The sequence below is a fragment of the Tenrec ecaudatus genome, chromosome 10, assembly GCF_050624435.1.
Source record: "Tenrec ecaudatus isolate mTenEca1 chromosome 10, mTenEca1.hap1, whole genome shotgun sequence".
NCBI lineage: Eukaryota > Metazoa > Chordata > Mammalia > Afrosoricida > Tenrecidae > Tenrec > Tenrec ecaudatus.
In genome coordinates, this window is record NC_134539.1 from 158,065,998 (window position 1) to 158,090,880 (window position 24,883).

The 24,883-nt window shown below is 62.6% G+C and overlaps 3 protein-coding genes across 4 annotated transcripts; 1 reads left to right on the forward strand and 2 right to left on the reverse strand.

Moving 5' to 3' along the window:
- Window positions 1–6,383: 6,383 nt before the first annotated feature.
- On the forward strand, window positions 6,384–10,183 carry GCGR (glucagon receptor). Its single transcript, XM_075559473.1, has 13 exons — window positions 6,384–6,531; window positions 6,616–6,718; window positions 7,387–7,494; window positions 7,578–7,699; window positions 7,801–7,907; window positions 8,037–8,193; window positions 8,279–8,438; window positions 8,533–8,593; window positions 8,818–8,887; window positions 9,164–9,252; window positions 9,391–9,529; window positions 9,617–9,658; window positions 9,959–10,183. The coding sequence occupies exons 1-13, from the start codon at window positions 6,466–6,468 to the stop codon at window positions 10,181–10,183; spliced, it is 1,449 nt and encodes a 482-aa protein (XP_075415588.1). The 5' UTR covers window positions 6,384–6,465.
- Window positions 10,184–13,820: 3,637 nt separating this feature from the next.
- MCRIP1 (MAPK regulated corepressor interacting protein 1) lies at window positions 13,821–20,297 on the reverse strand. 2 transcript variants are annotated; one of them, XM_075562368.1, is made up of 6 exons: window positions 20,212–20,266; window positions 17,256–17,357; window positions 14,807–14,854; window positions 14,610–14,728; window positions 14,328–14,429; window positions 13,821–14,248 (listed from the first exon to the last, which is right to left on the reverse strand). In XM_075562368.1, exons 3-6 carry the CDS (start codon window positions 14,812–14,814, stop codon window positions 14,184–14,186), a joined length of 294 nt encoding a protein of 97 aa, XP_075418483.1. In that variant the 5' UTR covers window positions 14,815–14,854; window positions 17,256–17,357; window positions 20,212–20,266; the 3' UTR covers window positions 13,821–14,183. The 2 variants fall into 2 exon arrangements, with proteins under 2 accessions (XP_075418483.1, XP_075418482.1); XM_075562367.1 differs by lacking the exon at window positions 17,256–17,357 and having other exon boundaries at window positions 20,212–20,297.
- A 270-nt stretch (window positions 20,298–20,567) lies between these two features.
- Window positions 20,568–21,306, reverse strand: PPP1R27 (protein phosphatase 1 regulatory subunit 27). The gene is made up of 3 exons (XM_075559474.1): window positions 21,120–21,306; window positions 20,897–21,047; window positions 20,568–20,744 (listed from the first exon to the last, which is right to left on the reverse strand). The coding sequence occupies exons 1-3, from the start codon at window positions 21,304–21,306 to the stop codon at window positions 20,621–20,623; spliced, it is 462 nt and encodes a 153-aa protein (XP_075415589.1). The 3' UTR covers window positions 20,568–20,620.
- Window positions 21,307–24,883: the final 3,577 nt, after the last annotated feature.

Below are 24,883 nucleotides of genomic sequence, written 5' to 3' on the forward strand. Positions count from 1 at the left end.
ACAGTGAGCCTACAGGACTGCCCCTATCAGCTTCCCAGAGTGCACTGCTCTCCGGAAGAGCGGCTGGTGGTTTCAAGCCGCTGATCTTGCAGTTAGCAGCCCAGAGAGGAGCCACATGGAGGCTCTAGACTGCTGTGTTGAGTCTGAGAGCCAGTTGCAGGTGGCAGAGCTTTTGAGAGCCTGCCCCCTGGACTGACAGAAGGCCCATGTCCCTGGCCATCCACTCCCTTGTAGTAAAGGAAAAATGGCACCTTTGGGGTCTGTGGCTTAAGAGGAGAGCGGGAGGGGGAGGCGGGAGAGAGACAGACGGCCAGAGACAGTGGAGCTCTGCCACAGCTGCTTCAAGGAGCCCGCGGCCTGACAAGGTGGCCCTGGGACTCAGGCACCCAGCCTCCAGGCCTGGAGAGGACAAATGTCTGTCCTTATAAGTCACCTGCTGGGTGATGCTGTGTGATGGCAAGCCCAGGGAAGCCAGAGGAGGGAACTCCTCATGGGGGGGGTGTTGGACATGAGGTCAGGGAGGAGCCCCCCTCTCTCCCTCGCTGCTGCTGCCACCCCTAGCATCCCAGCGGCTTGCTCATATTAGCTGGCGATGTTGCGCAGAGTTGGGCTAAGAAGCCCATCAACTCTGTCCCTCTCTGCCACTGGCTATTGGTCTCTCTCTGATGGGACAGCCAGCCGGGGGTCCTGTTCAATGTGTGTTTTGCCCACGTGAGCACAGGGGGACTCTTGAGCACCACGCCTGGGCCTCTCAGGTGCCTGCAGCAGGGCTCGGTGGAGCATGTGAGAGGCCAGCGAGAGGAGGCGCCCAGCTGTGGGGTGCTGTGGGGAGAAGGGTGCCAGCGCGGGTGCCGAATGAGAACAGCTTCCTTCATTGCCAGGCAAAGAGCGACATGCTGAACTCAGGAGAGGCCCAGAGGGAGAGTCGAGCCCCAGCAGCTCTCCTTTGCCTGCAGGCCCACGTTCCCCTCCCAGCCTGAAGAGGTTCGGCCCAACACTGCCCAGTCTGGACACAAAGCACCATGGAGGCACCCCGAGAAGAGGGCAGGGCCGTCTGTCTTGCTCTCCTGGGCAAGCGCCAGAGCTCACTGAGGGGCCAGCAGACAAAGGTTCCTCAAATGCCATGCCGGAATTAAGTCAGGGGTGAGGGTGAGGGGGGGTGGCGAGGGAGCTCTCTCTTGCTGGAAATCTGAATGCCAGATAGACCACAGTCCAGAGGTGGGGGTTGGGAGGGAGAGCAGGGAAGACCACGTCTTCTGAATACCTCTCAGAGAACACCACCCCTGCCCACCCTACACAGAGGGAAGGGCCCTTAGGGACTTCAGGGAGAGAGTTCGCCTTCCTGGGCCCCTGGGCCCCCTGCTGTGACATGGGAAGGCCCAGCCGCCTCTATTCCCAGCTCTCTTCTGTTTATGTCTTATGAATTCAGTTATGTAAATAGAGGTGGCCCAGCCCAGGGGAAGGGCCCCACCCCATCTGTCCCCTCTCCTTTCCCGTCTCTCTGCCCCTTCACACACTCTGAGTTTATTCTGCCTCCCTTCCTGCAGGCATCCTCCCTGACCCCCAATGTCCGTGGAGGGTGCTCGAGCTCTGTCCAGAAAATCCAGACCAAGAGAGGGGAAAAGCCCTTTGAGGGCCACACAAGAGGGGTGGCCACCCCACCCTCAGGAGTCCTGCACCCTGACAGTCCCCACAGCCATCTAGGGGCTCCCCACTCATAAGCAGAACCCACCATGGCTCTAGCTGGGGGGGCCCTTGCTTGCAACACTGTGTGGCAGATGGGGGAATGGGAGGGGTGAGGGGCTGGAGGAGGGGTGCAGGTGGACAGGAACCTGGAGTGGGCTTCGAAGACTCCCCTCCCTCAGTGCCTCTGCCTCTGCCCCACTCCCACCCCCACAGGCAACATGCCTTTTCTGACCTTTGCTTTCTGACCTTTGCCTTCTGGTCATTGCTGGGACCAAAACAGGTTTGGGGGCAGGGCTTCAGATCACAGGAAGAAGGAACATCAGGGCTCTGGAGGGCTGCCCCAATATGATGACATCTGTCTCCCCCTACCTGCCCCAGGTTGTGGGTCTCCTGCAGAGGCCAGGTTGTCTGCACAGCCAAATCGGAGGGACCATGCACAGCTCTGGGGGCACCACCCAGGCGACCACGTGGAGCGAAACCATTGCCATAGGGTATCCTGGACAGAGTGGCAGACACTCAGAGGAGGTGGCCCATTCTGGGGCTGCCCCCCACGCCTGGAGATGGGGCGGGCTGGCCACTCTGTTTTGCCCCAAGACTAACCCAAAGGCCAGCGTTTCAGACCTACCACATCCACCAGGGGCCAAGGACCTTGCAAGGTGTCCTCCCTGCGGATTACAGGAAGCCCGGGGGGCAGTCGCCCAGCCATGAGTCACTGTGAGCCAGAACCTACTTGCCTATAGACAACTACCGCCAGACCCACAGCCTCGTCTTTCTGCAGGGGAGCTGCCTGTGGTTTCAAACTGCTGACCTTGCTGTGAGCAGCCCAACCAGAAACGGCGGCTCCCGCAAGACTTCTCAGTGACCAGCTCTGAGAAGGTGATGTGTCTCTGAGGCCGTAAGGCCCCCAGGAAGCAGACAGCCTCCCCCTCCTTCTGGGGATCAGACATTCTGCGGTGAACAGCCCGAGGCACCTTACCCACCTGGGACCACTGAACTGGGGAGTGGAGGGCACAGGTAGGGCAGGTTGAGGAAGGGACATGGGTGGTGGTGGTGGTTTGTCCTGGAAGGAGAGGGACAGGTCGGAGGAGCTGGGTCCTGGAAAGGGTCGGGGAGGAGGGAGTGGCCGTGCACCTTGTCAGGGTCCTGGGGAGTGGGGGTCCTGTGGGGGAGCTGCACCCAGCAAGACCAGGCCTGGGACAGGGGCTCTGAAAGGGTTAAGGGGTCGACCAGAGGGCCCTGGGCTTCCCTCCAACCCTCAGGTCTCATCCTTGACCCCCACCTACCTACCGCAGCCCCTATGGGCCCTGCAGGGTGCCCTGGGGCTCTTCCAAGGACCTGTGTGACCCAGAAACCAGCCATGGGGGTTGGGGGGGAGAGGTCAGCCCTACCAGCAAATCACAGGACCCAGGGGGAGAGCGGCGGGAGGACGTGGAGGAGGAGGAAGAGGAGGAAGGGGTGCTATCAGCCCCCTGCCACGACCCCGCCGTCCACCCTGCCATCTTTGGGATTCTCTCCTCGGGGTCGCGGGGCTGGCCCAGCGCTCCTATGCCCGGGTGGGGCCCGCTGGGCTGGTGTCTGCGGAGGTACGGGGTCTGAAGGCGGGGTGGGCCGGGGTTCGCGGGCGGGAGTCAGAGGTGGGGTGCAGGGATAGGGTCCCGGGAGCTGCCCGAGACTGCCCGCGGGCCGGAAGGAGGAGGCGCGGCAGGGGCGGGCGGGGACCCTCAGCTCGGCCTTCGGCGCAGCGCTCCCGCCCCCGCCGCGCCGCCGCCGCCCCCGCCGCCGCCACGGCCGCCACGGTCACCGCCGCCACCACGGACACCTCCACGGCCACCGCGCGCAGCGTCGCCGCCGGCGGGAAGTTTGCGCGGAGCGGGGGCGGCCGCGGGAGCCGCGAGCGGTGAGCAGGGCGGCCAGCCCGAGGGCACCCGGCGCCGGGCAGCGGGGCCTGGAGGGAGAGCCCCTGGCGGCTGCGTTGAGGGACAGACAGCTTGGTTCCCAGACCGCGGGGTAAGGCAGGTGATAACGGCCCGGGGCGCCCCGCACCTCCGAGCAGGGCGGGGGTGTCTGTCTTCCCCTGCTCTCTCGTCCCTCTGCGCGGTCTTAGGGGGCCGTGGCCGCCAGACTCCCCGTTAGGTGACCCCCCCACGCGCGCGCAGCCCCCAACCCTGAGCGCCCAGCCCTCCCCGCTCTGTCCAGCCCCAGCGACGATGAGGGAGGGGTCGGCACCCCACCGGCGACGCGGCTCCAGGACCCCCACAAATGTGGCTTTGACCCGCGGGCCTGCCCCCCTCCTCCACCTCTTCCTCCTCCGCCAGGGCGCCCTCCCTGCCCCCACCCCACCTGCTGACCCTGCCGTCCGTCGGGCCGCATTCTCTGGACTGGCTGGGGCAGTTTTCCCGTCTGGGCCCTGGGGGATGTAGTGGGGGCGGGGAGGGGGAGGGCTGGCGGAATTGGCGCGGGCAGGGTTCCCTCTACCCCGGAGGTCCCCTCTCCACCCCTGGGGTCGGGTCGCAGGGACGCAGCTCTGCCAACAGCCCAGGCAGCTCTGCCAACAGCCCAGGGCCGGACCCACCCACCCCCGCCGTCGGGGACCTCCGCCCCCCCCAGTCCCGCCCCCCGCCTGGCTCTTTCTCATATCCTCCCTTACACACACCCCCGCGGCAGCCCCTTGCCTCTGCGGACAGATCACCTACCCGCGCTGGGGGGCCTCTCAGGCCCTGGGGTCCCTGGTCACCCCAGGGGAAGCAAGGACAGCGGCTGAGCCTTTGCCATGGTGGCCTGTGTGTGCACTGGCTTCTGCCCGCTGGCGGGGGGGGGGGTGTTAGGGGGGGGAAAGGGGAGGTCGGGGAGGGGGTGCAGGCGGGCACAAGTGGGGGGGGCGCTGCCCTGCCAGGTTCCCAGGTTCCCATGGGGAAGGCACTATGTGGCCTGGAGGAGCCCTGAGCACCCGCATTTCCAGTTCAGAAGTAGGGGGCGCCTGGAGACCGATGGCCCCACCCCCACCTCTGAGGTAACAAGGTGGAAAGCACTAGAGGACTGGAGCTCCAGCCTCAGCCTCGCCTTGCCGCTGGTCACTGCCCTGCCCCAGGTTCCACCAGCTTAGTCATCTATTCAGGGGGGCCCAGCCAGCAGGCTCTGGGGGGCTGAGGGCCTCCTGCATCTCCCCACTGTAGTTGCGGGTCTGACTCTGGTGGTGACTTCCTTCAGCCCTTGGTCATGGGGAGCCAAGGATCTCACTTCTCTGTCATTCTCCACCCTGCGCCCCACTCTTTCTGGCTCCCCACTGCAGGGAGGAGTCAGCCAGTGAGGTATGGCAGTGGAGACTAGAGTTCCCCGCTCTGGCTGCCAGGGCCAGGTCTGGGGGTGCAGCCCCCCAGTCTTCTCTCTGCCGCCCAGTCACGTACCCTCCTGCCCCTTGCTTCTACCAGGAGTGACTCTGCAGGGTGTCTATGGGGCAAATCCCTCCCCAGAGGCTGGAGCAAGCACAGCCCTTCCCTACCCTGGCCGTGGGGCCAATGCCCCTAGGCCTCCAGGCAGGGACAGCTTATCGGCCAGTGTCCTCCCTGCCTCTCCATGTCCACTCTGCCCTGTCAGCCCTTGGCACCCTCCCTTGCCCTTACCCCTTCTCTAGCGCCTCCTATGGGGACAGGGAGGTCTGCTCTGTGTCAGGCAGGACAGTGTGGCAGGTGGGACTCTTTGGACCAAATTGGGAGGAGCTATGGGCTGGGGACACCTAGGCTGGCTGTCCTCCTGCCTGTCCTCCTGCATCCTGCCTCCCACCAGGCTCCCCAGAACCCAGGCCAAGTATGCACCAACTTTGGGTCTGGTGGAGGGTAGGGCAGGGACCCAGGGGAGAAGCCCAGGGGAAGCTGTCCCTACAGAGGCTCATCCGGACACCAGGAGGCCGACTCAGCCCTGCCCTGCCCTCACAGTCAGCTGCCCTGTTCCCCAGGCCCCTGTACTGCAGCCCCTCCCTGGCTCCCTTCCCCTTCCCACTTTCTCACTGGCTCTCTCTGTCCATCCATCCATGTGTCTGTCCAGCCAGCCACCCTCCATCCCTCTATCTAGTCATCCTCTGCCAGGGCCCAGACGGCTACTCCACAGGCCCAGGGGCTCACTCAGTTCCCCAGGGAAGCGGCAACCCCCACCCCCACCTGTCACATACCCCAGGGGAGCCTCTGCAGGTAGGGACAGTGATGTAGGGGACCCTGCTGCCAGACACCCAGCCCACATGGCTGGTTCTGGATATAGGCACCTCATCCCCCACAGGCACTGCAGGGGCAGGGGTCCTGAGTCTGGGCCCTGAGCCACCAGCGGACTAATCTTAGGAATGTGCCCCTGGTGTCCTGGCCCAGAATCACCAATCCTAGGACAGGGGACTGGGTGTGACAAGGGCCACCTGAGCATGTGCCCTGATGGCTCCTGGCTGCCTCCCCAAACATGGTACTGGGCCATGATGGATGGCGGGCACTCCAGGTCAGGTCAGCCTGCCAAGCGGCCGTTCCCAGGGCTAAGAATAGCCGCCGGAGGAGGTGGGCAGTAGATGGGCAGTAGCAGCCTGGGTGGTGGTCAGGACCACTGTACAGACAGCTGCGCCACACAGCCCTCTTGTTCCTCAGCAGGACTCAGAGGTTCTGAGCTGTGACCTCGGGGGACACTGCCCGCTCCTGCCTGCTGCACTGGCTCCTGAACCCCGGGGCACTGGGCACGCCCACAAAGACCTCTTCACTCCAACGTGTCCCCCAGCCAGATGTGGGGGGAGGCTGCCCAGAAAGAGGCATGCCCCCCACCCAGCCACGCTGTCCTCACCTCCTGCTGCTGTTGCTGCTGCTGCTTGTCCACCAGGTGAGCACTGCAGGCGGGGGGCACCCCCCCTGGAAGTCCCCTCCACCACCCTGGGGCGCACTGATGCCCTGTCCACCTGCCCAGCCACAGGCTCCCGCAGCGCAGGTGATGGACTTCCTGTTTGAGAAATGGAAACTCTACGGAGATGAGTGTTCCCATAACCTGAGCCTGCTGCCGCCCCCCACGGGTGAGCCCACCCCCCACCCCCGGTGAGCCCCGCCCACCCGGGTGAGCCCCGCCCCCAGGGTGAGCCCTGCCCCCCACGGGTGAGCCCCGCCCCACCCTACCCCTGGTGAGTGCCCCTCCTGAGCCTCTCACCAAGCCAGTCCCCTGGGAGCCCAACGTTTTCTCTCACGGGAGACTCCTGTGGCCTCATGGAACCCTGTGGGGGGACATTACCTCTGAGACAGGTGAGGGGGTGGCCGCACTGAAGAAGCCGCAGAGTGGGCTCTGACTACCCCCACTGCCCACCAGGTCAGCTGCTGGACTGAAAATGGCTAAGGGGGGAGGGCCGATCTCTGGGGTCAGTGCCCTGAGCCTGGTTCCTCTGGGGCAGACTGGGGCTGGGGCAGGGCAGCTGCCCAGGGCTGGCAGGGTGGGAGCCATGTACCTGGGAAGCCAGAGAATGGGCTCTGCCCTCCAGCTAGGGAGATTCTCCAGGACAAGCAGAGTGACAGAGACCTACCCCCCCCCCCCAAGTGGGCTTGGCAGCTTGAGAACTCTCGTCTAGTCTAAGGCCGGAGCTGCCCTGGCTGTGGAAGTGGAGGGAGGCCTGGTCCGAACCCATGGTACAGGCCTGGGGAGGTGGCTGCCCCAGGCTGAGGGAGCTCTCTTCCTTGTCACCGCACCCTACAGAGCTGGTCTGCAATCGGACCTTCGACAAATATTCCTGCTGGCCTGACACCCTGCCCAATACCACTGCCAGCATCTCCTGCCCCTGGTACCTGCCCTGGCACCACAAAGGTACCGCGGGGGCCCGGGGGCGGCTGGGCTGAGGTGCCGCCCACCCGCATGGGGCTGACCCCAGCCCTGCCCCACTTCCCCAGTGCAGCACCGCCTAGTCTTCAAGAAGTGTGGGCCTGACGGACAGTGGGTGAGGGGACCCCAGGGACAGCCCTGGCGTGATGCCTCCCAGTGCCAGATGGACATGGACGAGCTGAAGGTTCAGGTCAGCTTCGCAGGTGCTGGGAGGTGAGGGGCGCCAGGGGGACAGTCTGGGGGCCCCAGGGGGACGGTTGGCGGGCTCCCTGACTGCCCTGCCCTCTACAGAAGGAAGTGGTCAAGATGTACAGCAGCTTCCAGATGATGTACACAGTGGGCTACTGCCTGTCACTGGGTGCGCTTCTTCTCGCCCTGACCATCCTGCTGAGCCTCAGGTATGGGGCATGGGGCAAGCATGCTGGGGCATGGGCAGCGTGTGCCTGACCCCCTGCCCCCACAGCCAGCTGCACAGGGGCAAGCATGCTGAGGCATGGGCAGCGTGTGCCTGACCCCTGTCCCCACAGCCAGCTGCACTGCACGCGCAACTACATCCACATGAACCTGTTTGCCTCCTTTGTGCTGAAGGCCAGCTCCGTGCTGGCTATAGATGCCCTGCTACAGACCCGCTACAGCCAGCAGATCGGCGACGACCTCAGTGTGAGCGTCTGGCTTAGCGACAGGGTGAGTGGGGGAGGGGGTTGGGGGAGTCCGGGGGGCGCACCAGGCAGGGGAGCCGGGCTGCCCACACTGCTGCGGCCCCTCCTAGGCAGTGGCCGGCTGCCGGGTGGCCGCGGTGTTCATGCAGTATGGTGTTGTGGCTAACTACTGCTGGCTGCTGGTGGAGGGTGTGTACCTGCACAGCCTGCTGGGCCTGGCCACCTTCCCTGAGAGGAGCTTCTTCCCCCTCTACCTGGGCATCGGCTGGGGTGAGTGAGCGGGCTGTCGGCAGGTGGGCGGGCAAGCAGTGGGGCGGCAGCTCGGGGCTAGGCCCAGCACCCAGCGGCTCCCCTGATCTTGCAGGGGCCCCGATTCTCTTCGTCATTCCCTGGGCTGTGGTCAAGTGTCTCTTCGAGAACGTGCAGTGAGTAAGAGTGGGCACCGGGTGCAGCCGGGGAGCAACTGCAGAGGCTGGGCTCCCCTGGAAGGATGCGCGGGGGGGGGGGGGGGGCGGCTCCTGACTGTCTCCCTCCTTCTCCAGCTGGCATCAGCTGTGAGGGCACTGTGTGCCACAGGATGCAGGGAGCATCCAGGGCCACGGGCATGGGCTTCCTGGGCAGGGTCTGCAGCAGTGTCCTGGCCCTACAGGTGCTGGACCAGCAACGACAACATGGGCTTCTGGTGGATCCTGCGGGTGCCCGTCTTTCTGGCCATCCTGGTGAGGAAATGAAGGCACCGGCCCTAGTGGGAGAGGCAGACGCAGCGGCAGCAGGGGCACTGGGGTCTGAAGGCAGGTGGCACCCTGGCCCCTGGCACTCACCCAGGCCTCAGGCTGGCGTGGTCAGCCTCGGGCCAGCCTGCCTGGAGAGAGTGGGCTGCCATCCTGGGCCAGGTGCCGGGCAGGCCAGCCAGGGTCTGGGGCGGGGACCGGTGAAGGAAGGCAGCCAGGCTGAGTGCTGCAGGCCGACCGCCCCTGCCCATGTGCTCCTCCCAGATCAACTCCTTCATCTTCATGCACACTGTCCACCTCCTCGTCGCCAAGCTGCGTGCCCACCAGATGCGGTACACTGACTACAAGTTCCGGTGCGGGAGCCGCCTGGGGTGCTTGTGGTGGTGCAGAGCCAGGGCGTGGATGGTGGTGGTGCAGGCCCGGGGTTGGGGGTGCTGCAAGGGCAAGGCAGGGGGAGGGCAGCACAGGATCGCCCAGGCTGTCTCCCACAGGCTAGCCAAGTCCACGCTGACCCTCATCCCCCTGCTGGGCGTCCATGAGGTGGTGTTCGCCTTTGTGACTGACGAGCACGCCCAGGGGGCCCTGCGCTCTGCCAAGCTCTTCTTCGACCTCTTCCTCAGCTCCTTCCAGGTGGGCTGTCCAGTCCGCACCGACCTGCCCCTCCCCACCCCCAGGGCGCTGTGTGACCCTCCTCCCACGGGCGCTGTCTTTCCCCAGGGCCTGCTGGTGGCAATCCTCTACTGTTTCCTCAACAAGGAGGTGGGTCCTGAGGGGGGGATGGGGGAGAGACCAGCGTCTGGGTCAGAATCAGGGACCCCTTCACATAGCAGGGTCACAAGCACAGTCCTCCATCACACCGGCACCACATGTTGTCATGCAATTGGGTGGCCCCCTGAGGTGGGTTAGGGTTCGTAGTGGGCAGGAGGGGGAGAAGGGAGAGGGGCTGCCCCCAGGTGCTGGCACAGGGGACAGAGGCAGGTCCTGGGGGAGACATGGGCACAGAGGGGAGTTTTGGGGGGTGCTGACACAGGCTTACCCCCGACACCCCACTGCGACCAGGTGCAGGCGGAGCTGCTGAGGCGCTGGCGGCGCTGGCAAGTGGGCAAGGCCTTGCAGGAAGAGCATCGCTCAGGCAGCCACACCGCCCCCCCAACTGTCCGCGGCCCCCCCAGTGAGAAGCTGCTGCTGGTGAGGAACAGTGGCAGCAACGGAGCCAGCCCCGACCCCTCCTCGGAGACCCCTTCAGCCCATGACCTCCCTGCACTGGCCGAGAGCCCTTTCTGAGTGCCCGACCCCACTGGGGTGGACTGCCCTGGGGTGGGTATGGAAGGCGTCCCTGTATCCAGACCGCCCACTGGGAGTAGCTCAGCACCCAGATATCCCCATGCAGCCCCTGTGGCCCCCGAATCTGGATCAGGGTGGGCCACATGCGGTGTGCTGTGACCCATGCGTACGGACCACCCAGCAATAAAGTATTCACATTGTACAGGTAGGTGTGTGTTCAGGGACAGAGGTCAGGGGTGATTTAAGGGCACCTGGTCCCTGGTTTCCTGGCCTTGTGGTTGTCACCACAGGAGTGGCTGAGTCCAGCACAGAGAACCACGGGGTACAGCGACATGCCCCAAAACCTTTGGGTAGCAGAGGGTGTCCCTAAGCAGAGACCCCAGCCTCCAACTCCTGCAGCCATCCAGGCCACTGCTGGGCATGGTGGGCACAATATGCCTGGTCACCAGGGGCAGGCGCTGGCCAGCCTGAAGAAATGCCAGATTGTGGGCTGGGTGGGGACCCTGGTGCTTAGTGGGGTCTCATTTGGGATCTAGGGTTCATGTCACCCCCTCTATGGGGTACCTCCTACCCGCAGCACCTGCCAGTGTCCTGTGGGGGCACCCGGGAAAGCAGAAGGAGCAGGCCACCAGGTGTCTGTGCTCTGAGGAGAGGTGGGGGAGGGGTGTCCCCCCTCCCCCCCCCCCCCCCCCGCCTGCCTGCAGAGACACGTGGCCAGGGCCACTCAGGCAGAGCCAGGCTAATTGGAGCAAATGAAAGGACAGGCAGCCTCTCGGGAAGGTAAATAAAATTACTCACCACCAGGCGCTGGACCTCCTGGGGGAGCAAGCCTCCTGCCCCCCACGGGGGCGGGCGGGCAGGCAGGGAGGGACACTCGGGGGCTGGGCTATCACCCAGGGGCTGGTGGGGCTTTGAATCAGAGGCTGGGTTTTACCCTCTTGAAACCCAGAGACCATGCCCGGAAACCCACCTCCAGTCCCAGCCCCAGACCCTGCCAGCCTGGGCTGAGAGTGGGCACCAAGAGGCCTCCTCCGAGCCAGTGCCAATGTCCTTCACGCCAGCTGAGCTCAGGGTGGGGATGGCCTCGGGCGAGCCTGCCTACTCACCTGGGCCCCTGACACCCTCCCTGTGGCCAGCCCCCTCTGTCCTTGTCCTCCCTCACCCTGTCCTCAGCTTCCCAAGGGAACCAGCCCAGGCTGGTGGAGTTGGGTGGGGGTGGGGGTGGGCCTGGATGCTCCCAGCCAATAAATATTGGCCCTGTCTGGGCAGCAGCTCGGCGGCCTGGCCAGGTGTGGGACTCACTTTCTAACTGGCTCCTGAGCCATGGGAGGGTTCCCCTCTGCCCCACCCACCTCCGCTTCCCATGCTGCTCCAGCTGAAGAATGCATGTGTGTTGGTGTGCATGCATGTATTTTACGGTGTGCACGTGTGCACACAGGCTGCAGAGGGCCCTGGGATAGGAATGAGGAACCGGAAAAGTCAAGCTCACACCTGTGTGTGGGGCCAGGTGACCTGCAGGGGGCGTTCTGTGGCGTGCCCTAGGAAATGAGGAAGGCACAGGCTACAGCCAACAAGGGGTCACTCCCAGGAGAGCGGCCCAGATGGCTGCCAAGCAGTGGACTCTAGGGTGGGGTGGAGCGGGCTCTGAGAGTGACTGAGCTGGGAGCAGAGGTCTTTGGACCTGGTGGGTGAGGACCCAGAAAGCTGAGCAAATGAAAAGGTGCTGCATAACTCCAGGAAAAACAGAGGGCAGGCCTGGAGAGGGAGCTCAAGAGACCATGCTCAGCCTGGGACACAGCCAAACATCAGCATGTAAACATGCCACATGGCTGTAACCAGAGACCGGTGGACCAGAAGACCATCTTTGCCATGAGGCCCTTCCTCATCTGCAGGGGTGGTCTAGAGGTGGGTGTGTGGACATTTAGAACTAAAACCCCCGCAGCAGTCAAGGGGCTGGGGACAAAGGCTGAGCTCCTGAAAGTACCTCAATCCCTCCCAACCTGACTTCATCCCTGTGACCCGGGGCTCCCCCAGGTCTTGCCCACTCACAGGCCACCAGAGCAGCCCTGCCAACTCTGCTAGGGGACCCCTCTCACCCTGGGCCCTGCAGTGTCCACGTGAGGCCCCACCCTTCACATGGGCCCCAGGAACAAGAAGCCTGAGGAACCAACACAAGGACACAGTCAGATCCTGGATGGGGGAACCCCATGGTGAAGCCCTGGAATGGGGGGTCAACTTAGTCTGCGACCTCACTCCTGCCCTCACTGAGTCAAGGCTCCAGGGGCCATCTTAGGGACCCGTCACCTACTGAGTGGACAGGTGGAGGTCTGTATGGTACAGACAAAGCCCTAGCCATTCCTCCTGTCACAGCGGACACACATGGAGTATTTGCAGGGGGGAGTTTGGGCATGGGGTGTCTGCAGGGGGTATTCTGGGTGAGGGTGTCTGTGGGAGGTGGGCCCTGGGGATGGGGGGCGGTCTGTGGGAGGGCAGTTCTGGGTGCAGGGGGATTTGTGATGAGCTCAATGGGCCCAGAGTGGGCTCTGTCTGCTCAGTTTGGGCAAGCAGCAGCGTGGGCTGGGGACAGAGACCAGAGGTGGCAGGTGGCACAAGCCGAGGATCTGTCTTTGGGTGTGTAGGTACCCGTTTGTCCAAAGGTGTTAGCTCACCCACCATGGCACTCCCAGTCGCCCCTCCCAGTTGGCCCCACTTGGTGGGCGTCAGCCTCCGGCCACCTCTCATCCCTCTGCTGCTTACTAGCTGCCCTCCTTGAGCAGCACAGCTAGGCCTTTTGCCCAGGCCTGCCCCTCCCCCAAGCCCTCCCTAAGGGTCCTCACCATCTCCACAGACCCCCACCTCACCAGGCCCCCACTGCCTAAGGGTGCTGATTCTCCTGGAGCTGGGTGGGGTTGGAGAGAGCAGCATGTCACCACCAGTCTGGCCACTAGAGGGTGCCAGCACCCCCACTTGGTGTGGAACCCCCCCTCCCCAAGGAGCAACATTAACCTGTCACCCAAGGCAGGTGCCCCCCTCAAGGTCGTGGTAGGGAAGGGGCAGTGCACAGGAAGCAGCAGGCCAGGACGGCCAGGACAGGGTTCTGCTGGGTTTGGGCTCCTCCCCAGGGCCACCCTGCCCTGCCCAGGAGATCCCATTGCTCTTGCCCAGCTCAGGGAGACCGCGGCCCCCAAGCTTAATCTTAATCAACCCCAAGCTTAATCTCAGTTTTGGAAAAACTCAGCCCGCCGGCAAGAAGGGACCATACATTGGCCCCCTGGAGTGGGTGGGTGGGGAGAGGCAGGTGGCAGACTGTGTAGGGCCAGGTTCCAGAAGGCAGGGCTCAGGGAGGCCTACTGCCACCTTCTGGCCCTACAGGGTGGGCCAGGCAGGGATGAGACCAGCCCCCTCCCAGCTGGCCTGGGATCTCTCCACTCAGCTCAAGTAAGTCCTGGCGGGGCCCATCTCGCTGTGTCTGAGGCGGGCCTGTGGCAGAGTGTGGGCCATGAGGGCAGCCTGCTCCCTGGGAGCAGGTGGTTGATGTGGGCTGGAAGGTGTCAGGCACTATGGCAGGGAGCCCCCCCCCCCCCGAATCCCCTCTCCCAGGGTTGCTGGCAGACAAAGAGCAAGAGACTGGTCCCAGAGCCCACCTTTATTCACTGGCCCTCAGGGACACGGGCTTTTGAGGGCCCTGGGGACCCTCTGGGGACTGCCAGCTCAGGCCAGCCTGACAGCACCGCCCCAGGGGCCATAGGACTCGGAGCCCGGAGGCCAGGCAGGGCCACCCTGGAGGGCCAGTGCCAATGTGAGGACTTGGGCGGGTAGGAGTAGGGGCGGGCGCAGAGAGAGGGTAAGTAGCAGCGGTCAGGGTGGGGCTGCCCGTCTCACAACTGGCCCAAGTGGCCAGCCAGCAGAAGAGGAGCTGGGGGTGGGGCAGGGCTGAAGGCCCAGGACCCCCAGGAATGGGGCAGCTGGAGACAGAGAGGCCGTTGCTGGAAGCAGGGCCTTAGGACTTCTTGGGGTCCTGCAAGCTCCCGCGTCGCAGGTCACTCAGGTCGATGGGCTTGAAGGCTGTCGGGGGTGGGGAGCACAGTGAGGGGCCGGCTGGGGTGCCCCAAAGCCTGCATCTAGGCCCCTGAGCCCCACTCACTCTTCAGGCCAGGGTTGGGGACCTTCTCCACATATTCCTCCACCAGGCCCCGCTCGCTGCCCGACAGCTGACTCCGCAGGTCACGCTCCACACCCTGCCAGGCTGTGGGGGCGGGAGGGCGAGTCAGGGCGGCCCACTTTCCCAGACCCCCACCCTGCAGCTCCCTGGGAGAGAGAACACATGGAAGAGCATCCTGCCAACCTGCGGGCTTCTGCTGGGTAGGCCCTCTGGCTCTGCCCCCACCTTCTGCCCCACAGCCCCCTGCTCCCCCAACTACCCCACCTTCATAGATGAAGCGGACATTCTCTTCGTGGGCTGGTGTGAAGATCTCGCTGCTGTGGGGGGGCGAGCGGGGACTGCTGCTCCGCCGGCCGTTGTACAGGACTCTGGAGACGGGAGAGCTGGGGAGGGGGTGTGTGAACACAGGGAGCCCTGGTCCAGCCCCCACGCATGCGCCCACACCACCCCTTTTGACCCACCTGGTCATTGCTGGGACGTCTGGTCCTGGCTGCCCGGTCCCCTTGGCCCTGAAAGAAAGGCCAGGCTGAGGCTATGCAAGGTGCAGACACCCCCTCCCCGTGAGCTGGCTCAAGTCGGCTGCCTACCGGAGCCTGGGCAGGGGGGCTAAGCCTGGCTGTGACACAGGCCACTGGAGGGCTGCTGGCCAGTGAGACCCTTCCTGCCCCTAATGGGCACAGGTGGGTAACCATTTCCTGTCTGTAGTGGGCAGCCTAATAAGGAGGATGGGGGGTGCTACCAGGGGATGGATCGGGGGAAGAGGAGGTGCTGCCAGGTCACCTGGTCACTCGGTCTGGGGACTTCAACAGCCCTGGCAGAGGGAGTGAGGGGGTCTACTTTTGGCCTAAGTCGCGCTCACGCTCTCAGGGCAGCTGCAGGGTGCCCTGCTGGGCTGAGGACAGACAGACACAGCCACGCAGCTGGCTGCCAGGCTGGTCCTGAACCAGACCTGACCCCAGAGTGGGGCAGCACACGCTGCGGGCGGGAGACGACACTGGGAGACTTTCAGCACAGAGGACCCCTGCCCAGGGGACCAAAAAGGCTGGCACAGCGGGACAGCAGCAGGTCCATAGGTAGGACTCTGGGGCTCCAGACTCGCCACCTCTCCCGGTGTTGAATGGGTAGGAGTGAGCTGTCAGCAGGACTCAGAGGTGAGGCTCCCAGAGGCCCCGCCTGCTGGCTCCGTCCTCAGCCCATGCCCAGTGGACACCAGAGCCCAGGGAAACCCCTCAGACCACAGTGGTCCCACACACTCATCACAGTCCTGCCCCGGGCACCCCTGCAGCCTCAGGCCTGCGCCATGCCTGTCTCCACCCTCCTGACCAGGAAGCGGAGGTAGCCAGCACCCGAGGGAACATGCCCACCAGTGAGGTTGCACCCATGTCTGTGCGCCCAGCTGTGCCCTGCACCTATGCCCCGTGATGGCTAGCACCCCACATTCTGACACTCCTTGTCGATACATCCAGCCCGGTGCACCCTCACTGCCAGGGCAAGCTCAACAGGTCTTCTTCGGCTCAGGGGTGCTGAAGGAGGGAGGCTCCAGCCAGCTGACCTGGGTCTCTGGGCAACTCCTGTATCCAGCCTGGTGCATCTGCCCCGAACACGGACTCCAGTCCGAATCCTGCCCCACCCCCACCACCCCACCCACTGCTGCCCATCACCAGCTGGTCATCACCCAGGCCCTTCAGCCACTGAGACCCTGGTCCAGCCCCACTGACCTAGCGTGTCATCTGCTATGAGGCCTACAGCCGGACAGAGTCTGCGCTGTACAAGACCACCCCCTGCCACCACCCAGCCCACATGGCAGCTGAGGTCTGAGGTCCGGGGTTCGGTGAGGCACATCTGAGATAGGCTCACAGGGCATGCCACACAGGCTACGCCAGAGCCCAGCGCCTGTCGCCCACACAGCTGTGCGCTCGGACCGTGGGCAATGTGGGGGTGGGGTGGGGAGGGAGCCAGCCCACCTCACCCCCACAGCCCAGTGGCACTGGCTTGTGCTTCTGGGGGGCCTGTCCTGAAGATGGGGGCTGTGGGGCAGGCACACGGGGTCCTGCACGGGTAAGGACCAAAGCAATGCTGGGGGCTCTGCTTGTGTGTTTAACTCGGCCAGCGGCAGATGAAATCGTGCTGTTTGAAAAAGCAGGAAATGGAACGACTGTAGTTTTCCCCAAAGCCGTCTGCCAACCTGCTGGTGCTTTATAAGGGCCTTTCTTCCTCAGAGTCAAAGGGATCTCTGTCGTTCTGGAGCGAGATGGCAAACGAGCCCTGGCCTTATAAGGAGAGGAAAGGCCCGGAGAAGGAAGCAGGGCACAAGTAAAGAACAGTGGGAGGTTCCCTTCACAGCCCCCCCCCCAACGCCAGGGTCCACCAGCCGGCGCCACCGGCTCACCCGTGGTGGCCTGAGTGCAGAGGGCACTACTCACCTGACCCAGAAAACCCCCCAAAATCATGCAAATCAAGAGGGTTGAATCTTCAGATGCATTTTAAGAACACCCATGCAGCTGCCCAGGCCATCAAGGTATCTAGAAGGGCCGCCAAGTGTCTGCAGGACGCCACCCTTCAGGTGGATGTGCCCAGGCCAAACAGTGGGGTTGGACCCAGGCTCGGTGGTCCAGAAGGGGTGCTGAGTGTTTACTGTGCATGCTGCCGCATGCAGAGGATTCCAATGTGGGGTCCCTGGCCATCGAGCACCTCCAGATGGACAACGCCCCCAGATGCACCCCTGGATATGCAGAGGTCCAGGTCGGAACAAGCCCCACAGGAGCTCCTCCTGCCGCAGTCAAGTGACCCTTCCCAAGAAGGAAGACTGTCCCTACACCAGAGAGGAGGCCACACACAAGCAAAAGACAGGCGGAAGTAAATGAAGAAGCAGAAGCTAAGGGCTTAGGAGGAAATGAAGGCAAAACTCACACAGGTGAAAATAGACAGCTTGATGCCAGGACAAAGGCAGGCACTCGGCCAAACTGGAACGTAATAGACCGCCCAGGGATCAACTCCGATCGCTGATAGAGCCTGAAACACAGCACGTGAGGGAGAGACGGGCTCATCAACAAATGGCGCTGCCAACACTGGGTTTCCGTAACAGGACCCATAAGAGCAAACTCTAGAACAAACTGTAAAGATCCCTGGTGATAAGACTGGGACTAATGTTGGGGCCTTCACACATGGTCTGAATGCACGGTCGAGCCGGATGAAACACACACACACACACACACACACACACACACACACACACACAAGCACGCAAGCCAGAAAAGACAGCCGGGGCCTCCTGAAAATAAGACACTTGGGTGCATCATTACAATTTCAGAACTCCCTAAAGGGGACCCCACAGAGTGAGGAAGCACCCCAGGCAATGACACCTCATGTGGCAGAGCTCTAAAATCTGCAGAAAGCTCCAACACTCCAACAAGAAGCTGAGCGACTCCATTCAGCAATGGGCAGAGGATGGACAGGCAGTGGACGGAAGTCGTTCAAGCAGCCAACAAGCATATGGAGAAAAAGCGTGCTTGGTCACTGCCCGCCGGGGCTGTTGGTCAATCTCCAGGGGACGGGCACTCTGGAACTACTGTTGCTTACAACGAAAATCCAGGTGGAGGTTTTCACACCAAGAAGCAGACTTTGAAGGTAACCAGAGTGGGAGGAGGAAGAGGGAGGAGGAAGCAATAGGCACAGACTCGGGTGAAGGGGCAACTACATCTTGCAAGGCAAAAGCAAGATCGGGAGAGGTCACGCTATGGGGCGGCTTGTTGTTTGCTGAATGCGGAAAGGATGCTGTGACATGTAAACCCCACCTGGTTCACAACAAAAAGTTTGAAAAAGGCTTGCCCTCTGTGGGGATACAGTAGTGGTTCCCAAATACCAAGGGAATGGGTCAGACATCTCTAATTTGGCTGCGCACAAGGTATTCAGATGTCAACATATTGCACACTGAACTAAAGGGCCGACTGCCTTTAAGTCCGGGTGTGTCTCACCCTGGCCAGTCTAATTAATTCATTAACTGGGGCTTAACACTCACCTCCATTAAACAAAAAATTATTTTTTAAGCTGATAAAAGTTAAATGAGAAAAAAAACGGGTAAATAAGTTTCTACTAAAAAAATACAAACACCGAGCACCACAACCTGGTGGGCCAAGGACGGGGCTCAGGGAGAGCCAGCGCTGCTCTGGCACAAAGACCCTCCTGTCTCCCCCCAACCCCCAAGGCCCTCCTCCTCCAACAGAACAGGGCCCAACCCTGTGGAGCCCCCACCTGAGACCCCTGTGGTCCCTCACTTAAAGGACAGCTAGCTCAGGCACACAGAGTGAGGCCAACAGGGTGGGCAGGCTGGACAGGGAGAGCCGCCCCACACAGGGAGCAGAGAACCAGAGACCACGGGAAAGGGTGACCGCCACCAGCGGCTACCGCAGGAGCCTCAGAAGCAGTGCTCACCTGTCCCCACACCTGTTTCAGGGCCAAGGTGGCTGTGAGTACTTCTGCCCACCCTAAATCTCATGGGCACCCTGGCAGGCCCCTGTCCTCCCTGAAATGTCACCGCCCATCAACACCAACAAGGCTCCGCTTTCCTCTTCTGGTACCCCAGGGGCTGCAGAGCCTTCCTGGGGGAGGAAGGGTATGGGCACTGGACAAGGGAGCACAAGATGGGCCACCACTCAGGTCTCCCTCTGGACCCAGGTACCTGAGCCCAAAGAGCGGGGACCTGGTCCAAAGAAGTGACTATGGGGATTCCATGCTTAAAATCCCTGTGTTCCTGGGGGTTTTGTGACCTCTCAGCCTTCCTGTTCTGTCAGTCAGTTCCCAGGAGCCTATCTCTAGCCAAGGCATCTTCTTGGGAATGACCTGCCCATGGACACAGGCTGAACACCTCCTCCTTCTCCATCATTCCTGCCGCCCCTAAAAGCATCTCCCCTCAACCACCCAAAGCAGCCCTCCTCATGTCCCTTCAAAGTGCTCCCCAGGCCTCAGCAGACCCCTCCCGGGTCTTTGCTTGGCTGCCCGGTCTCCCCAGCTCTTTCCCCATGCTTTGGGTGTAGCTGAAAGCACCCCCTCGAGGAAGTTGAGTTTGGGGGGGTCACCGCCTCTCCCCACTACTTGAACATTCCAACTTCATCTCTTCCACAGAGGTGTGGCTCCTGGAGGTCACCCTGGTCGGCTACCAGGGACACTTGGAAACCCCTGCTTATCCTCTCACAGGGGCCCCGCAAAGTGCCACCTGGGGAGACCACGGTGTAGGAAAGAGGATGGAGGGAGGGGCCATGGTTTGTTCCCAGAGCCAGGGAGTTCTGAGATACTATTGTGGGAGTCTAGGGGCATGCCATGTCATGTGGGGCTACAGCCCATGAGGCTACAGCCATTGGAAAGGAAGTCCATTAAGGAGACAGCCCATGAAGTGACAAGTCTCAGGGGTGCACCCCACTGGGGACCCTTCTCAGGAGGGCACAACCTAGGTGAGAGTTCCAGGGTGCAGCCTACAGAGGTTTGGCCAACTGGAGGTGCAGCTCACGTGTGGGGTGCAACCCAGTGTAGGGGTGTTGCCCGGGTGTGCAGGCGCAGCCCCATTGGAAGACCCGCCCTGGCTGCCCCCCCCAGGGCCCGCCCCCTACTTCCCCGGTGCAGCAAGGGGCTCCTCTCTCTGAAGACACGCCCGGACGCGGGCTCCCGGGCTGCAAAGGCGGCTCCCAGAACCCGGCAGGCGCGGTCGGGGTCGGGCCGGCGCCCCTCCTTAGGGCGCCCCCAGGTCCCCGGCCAGGGCACGGAGTCCGCCCAGCCCCTGCCCCAGCGCCCCGTCGGCCGGCTCTCCAAGGGCGGGATTGGGCGGGGTCTCCGGGCCCCCAGCCCCCGCCCCGCCCTCCTCGCCCCGCCTCACCTCGCCCCGCTCCGCCGCCGCCGCCGCCTCTTCCAGCTGGGGGCCCGGGCCGGAAGTGATGTCACAGACACGCGCATGCGCATCGGGCCACGTGACGGCTGGATTTGCTGTTGGGGCGGGGGCGGGGCCGGGGCGGGGCCTGGGGTGGGCGGGGGCGAGGCCCGCGTTTCCCAGGTGGCGCCCTGACCACCAGGACCCCGGGACCCTGATTCGGTGACGCTCAGGACATCAGCATGGAAGCCATCACTACCACGGGCTTGGGGACCACGTTTATTGAAAAAGTAAAAAGTTTCACAATAAAAAAGTCACCTGGAGAAAAAGCCAGGCCGGAGGGCGACGGAGGCGGGCGGGGGGTGCCGGGCCGCCCAGGGAGTGCGCCCTCCGGCCAGGCTCTCTTCGCAGCCAGCGCTCAGTCCATCGTGGCGCCCTTGAAGAGCTCCACCAGGTCCTTAAAGTCGGGGTCTATGAGGTCGGAGGGCAGGTCGCCGTCGTCGTTGGTCGCGTCCCTGTCGGCGCCCAGGGAGATGAGGTACCTGGGGGCAGAGCCAGGTAGTGGGTGGGAAGAAATCCGATCCCCTGGACCCCGGGCCGATTTTCCAGTTTGTTCCAGCAACACTTCGGGTTCCTGCGGGGGTCCCCTTTGTCAGGATGAACGCCAGCCCCGGGGTTCTGGACCCCACCTCACCTGGCAATGTCGGGGTAGCCGTCACTGCAGGCAATGTGCAGGGCTGTCCAGCCAGACTCATCTCGCTGGTGGATGTCTGCCCCGTACTTGACCAACAGCTGCACACACTCCAGGTTCCCAGAGAGCACGGCTTCGTGCAGAGCGGTCAGGCCTGGGCAGGGAAGAGGGTGTCACCCGGGGTGGCAGCCAGCCCCCGCCGGCCCGGTCAGAGCCCAATCCTCACCTGAGGGATGGATGATGTCTAGGGTGACCTTCCTGGCCCGAATGAAGCGCCCCACCTGCACCAGATCACCCTGGCGGATGTGGTCCAGGAACAAGACATCGTTGGGGAAGTGGACAGATCGGTCGGCCAGCATCCGCCGGCGCCGCTGCTGTGTGTAGCGGGCATAGGGGACCGTCCTGCTGGGCATCCTGTCCTCAGGGAGCCTCTGAGCCAGAGGTGAGGAATGTGCCTGCCAGAGCAGACGTGCGTGCTGGACACCCTGGCTGAGGATACCCCCACTTCGGGTCCTCGCTCACTCTTATATAGGCTTGCTGAGCTATATAAAGCTGCGTGGTCATGCTCACTGCCCTGAGTGCCTGAAACCGAGCCGGCCCCTCCTGACCGGGATCATGTTTGGTGGCTCGGCTTTCAGCACACCTGTTGCTGTGCCCAGCCAACGGGGTCAACATAGCCTTCCTGGCCACGGCTCCTGCCCCACAGCTGGACCCAGAAGGTGCCTTATGTGGGCAGGAGAAGGCACCAGGACAGGGACGTGGTGTAGCCCCAGACCAAAGTAACCGCGGGCCCAGAGCCTCAGAGGAAGAATATGACGGCATTAGCAAGAACCTATCTTCGGCCTCATCCCCCACCCCAACTTGCTCCAAGGGACCTCGGCATCTCCCTATGGTGGCTGCTGTCAAGCTGGCCTTGACCACGCATCACCGACCACTGCCATCCTAGAGTTTCCGTTGGATGGTTCTTTGGCAGTAGGTTGCCGGCCATTTTTCTAGTCTGTCCTGATCTGCAAGCGCTGCTCTTGTCTGTCCAGCACTTCGCAGCAGCAAGCCTCCCCCGCACTGACGGAGGGAACCAACACCTGGTCTCCCCGGGGAGGGTGAGAATTCCACCACCTGCCCCTTTTTACCTTCCTGTGGGACCTGCATCACCATCGGCTGCTTTCTCATACCTGCGACCTTGAACTGCTCTGCTCAGAACCCCAAGTTTCCAGTTGACACGCCTGATGGTAGACAGCTGCCCTCCTAGTCCTGGTACCCACAGCAGCCTGGTGCAGGGCCTGCCACCACCCTGCACAGCACCTACCGATGGTCAGTCCCTGGCCCTGCTATGTGAGAGACCTTCTTGCATTTTACACCACACCCAGCTGACACAAGGTAGACACCTTGGAAGGGCAGCCAAGGGGAGCTTCCCCAAAGCATGTCCCAGCAGAGCCCCCCTCTCCCTGCAGGTTCCTTGTCCCATGAGGTTCATGTCCCAGCAGTCTCCCTATCCCAGTGGGCTGTGTGCCCCAAATGCCTTCACTTTTGCAACAGCACCAGGAAGCAGAACTACCACAGGCAGGCTCCATGCTGTCAGGTGTGTGTTCATGGTATGTACGTTTGTAGAGGGTTGTGGGCAGCACCGGTGTGTGCATGTGTGTGTGTGCATACAGGTGAAGGGCCTGTGGGCACATGGATCTGTGCGTGTACATGTTTGAAGATAGACCAGCCACAAAGAAATAGAAGTTGGGCCGAGTTCCAGGAATAACCACGGGGTGGGCCACACTTGAAACTGATTGCTGGGAGAGCAGACTGGCCTTTGGGTACAAGGGGCATTGGCTCGGGGAAGCCAGCACCTCTGGGGGAGCTGGGCTCCCCTGGCCTGTAGGCTGATATTAGATGCCCTTCGGATCCAAAACCTCAGGGTGCCCACCTGTCCCTGCCCCTCCTGCAAAGCTGGGCTCCACACATCTGTGACTCTGGGGGACCTCCTCTCAGGCCTCTCTGCCCAGATGCCTGCCCTAAGGGATGCCCAACATGCCCAGTTCTTGGGGTCCCAGAAACAGGCGGTTGTCAGGGCTGAGCTCTGGTCACTTGAGCCAGGTGTGGTGTCTCCTGGCTTTGTTACCTACCGGCAGCCCAGAAACGGAGTGTCCTCGTGTGAAGGGGAGACTGAACTTTCCTTTGATGTGAAGATCGGTTCTTTTTAGGTTGTGGAAAATTCTGTCTGCCCCACCCCCACCCCACTCCCCTACGGAGGAGCCCAGAGGATCAAGTGAAAGAGTTTGCTCAGAGCTGGTGGCCAGTAAGCAGGCTTGCTTCTGGAGGGGCTATGCTCCATTCTAGAATTGGGCCCAGCAAGCCCCCCGAGGGAGGCCTGCTGAGCCCCCATTAACAGGGGGGCCAGTATCTGACTCTGGGTTTTTCTGTGGTTCAGAGAAGAGACTGGGCACGGCAGATGACTTTCCAGCCTCAGCAGATCCCCCAAGAGATACTGTTGCCATGGGGGCAGATGCCTTCCAAGGGCAAGCTTTCTCCATAGGTGCTCACTTTTGACTCTCCATAAGAGCTCACCTTTGCATTTGGCGATGAGGTCCCCAGGAATGTGCCCTCAGCATGAACCTTGTAGCTTTGTCTGTTAGGGCCCTTGCGTCCTTCCGAGGACCAGAGGCTGCCTGCTACTGACCCTCCTCCAGGCTGGTTCCGTCGGTTCATCTCCTGGAGGGTCTAACCCTAGCAACAACCTTCAGCCAGAGACGAGCTCCGCCTGGCAACATGTCCTAAGTACCAGTCGGTCTTGCCTCCCGCTTCGGAGGCAGCATCCGGGCTGAACTTCGGAGACGCAGGGCGCTCCCATCTTCCGAACCAACCGTCACTCAAATGCACCCATTCCTCTCTGGTCGCCCTCCTCCCCGTCCCCAGCACACAGCAGGTGACTGCAACGCCCTGCAACCTGGCGCAGGCGTGCCTCCACCCCCGAGGTGACAGATTGCCTCGTGACACGCGGTCTTGATTCGGTGACCTCTCGGCCCCCGTGCTGCGGACCCCAGGCAAATGAAACACCGGACGGCGTGCAGCCTCTCTCCACGCAGCACGAAGCTGTCTAGCGGGATTGTTTTCTTGATGTGGAGCTCCATGGCGATCCAGACCGAAGGCTGTAGTCTTCCTCACGAAACACAAGCCCGCTCCACTTTCTGCCATCAAGGTTGGGCCCCCAACCCAACTCGGAGGCCCGCAGCGTGAACTGTGGCTCAGCGTACCAGGGTATGGACGTGGACGTGGAGGGAGGACACACCGTGATCCACCTTAGCTGCAGGATTGTAACTTTCTGCTTTCTAGAGGCCGAGGCAAGCTCAGGTAACAGAGTTTACCGTGCAACCTCTGGAGCCTGCAGAAAGTGCCTGTTCAGCAGGGAGGGTACAGGAGACCCAGGGGCTGTGGGAGGGCACCCGTGGGGGGGATAAGCCCTGCCCTGCAGCCCTGAGGCCCGAGGCCCCAGAGAGTCACTCGAGCGTGGTCGTTTGCTTAGGCCCAGGGCCCACTTGCAGTTGCCTGAAAAGGAGAGGGGAAGTCCCGCTCAAGGCCTGGCCAGCAGCACAGCACCAGCGGCCCCCTTGTCCAGTGTCTGCCTGTGGCTTCGCAGGCACCCCTCTCCAGCACACAGCACCGCCATCCAGAAGCGACTCCCCACAGCTGCCAGATGCCCACACAACCTGAACAGCACTTGGGCCTGCCAGCCCCAATGGCCTCTTTCCAGAGGCTCCTCTCTTCCTGCCAAGCGCATGGTGCCCTGCCTCTGCCCTCATGGCCGTCGGTGGATTCTGACTCACAGGTGGTTTGTCGACAGGATCGAACTGCCCCTGTGGTTTTCCAAGACTTTAGTTTTTATATAGGAGAGACTCATCTTTCTTCCAAGAGGCTGGTGGTTTTGAACTACTGACCTTGCAGTTAACTGGCCAACATGTAACCACCCTAACACTAGGGCTTCTCTCAGGGTTCCTGGGCCTC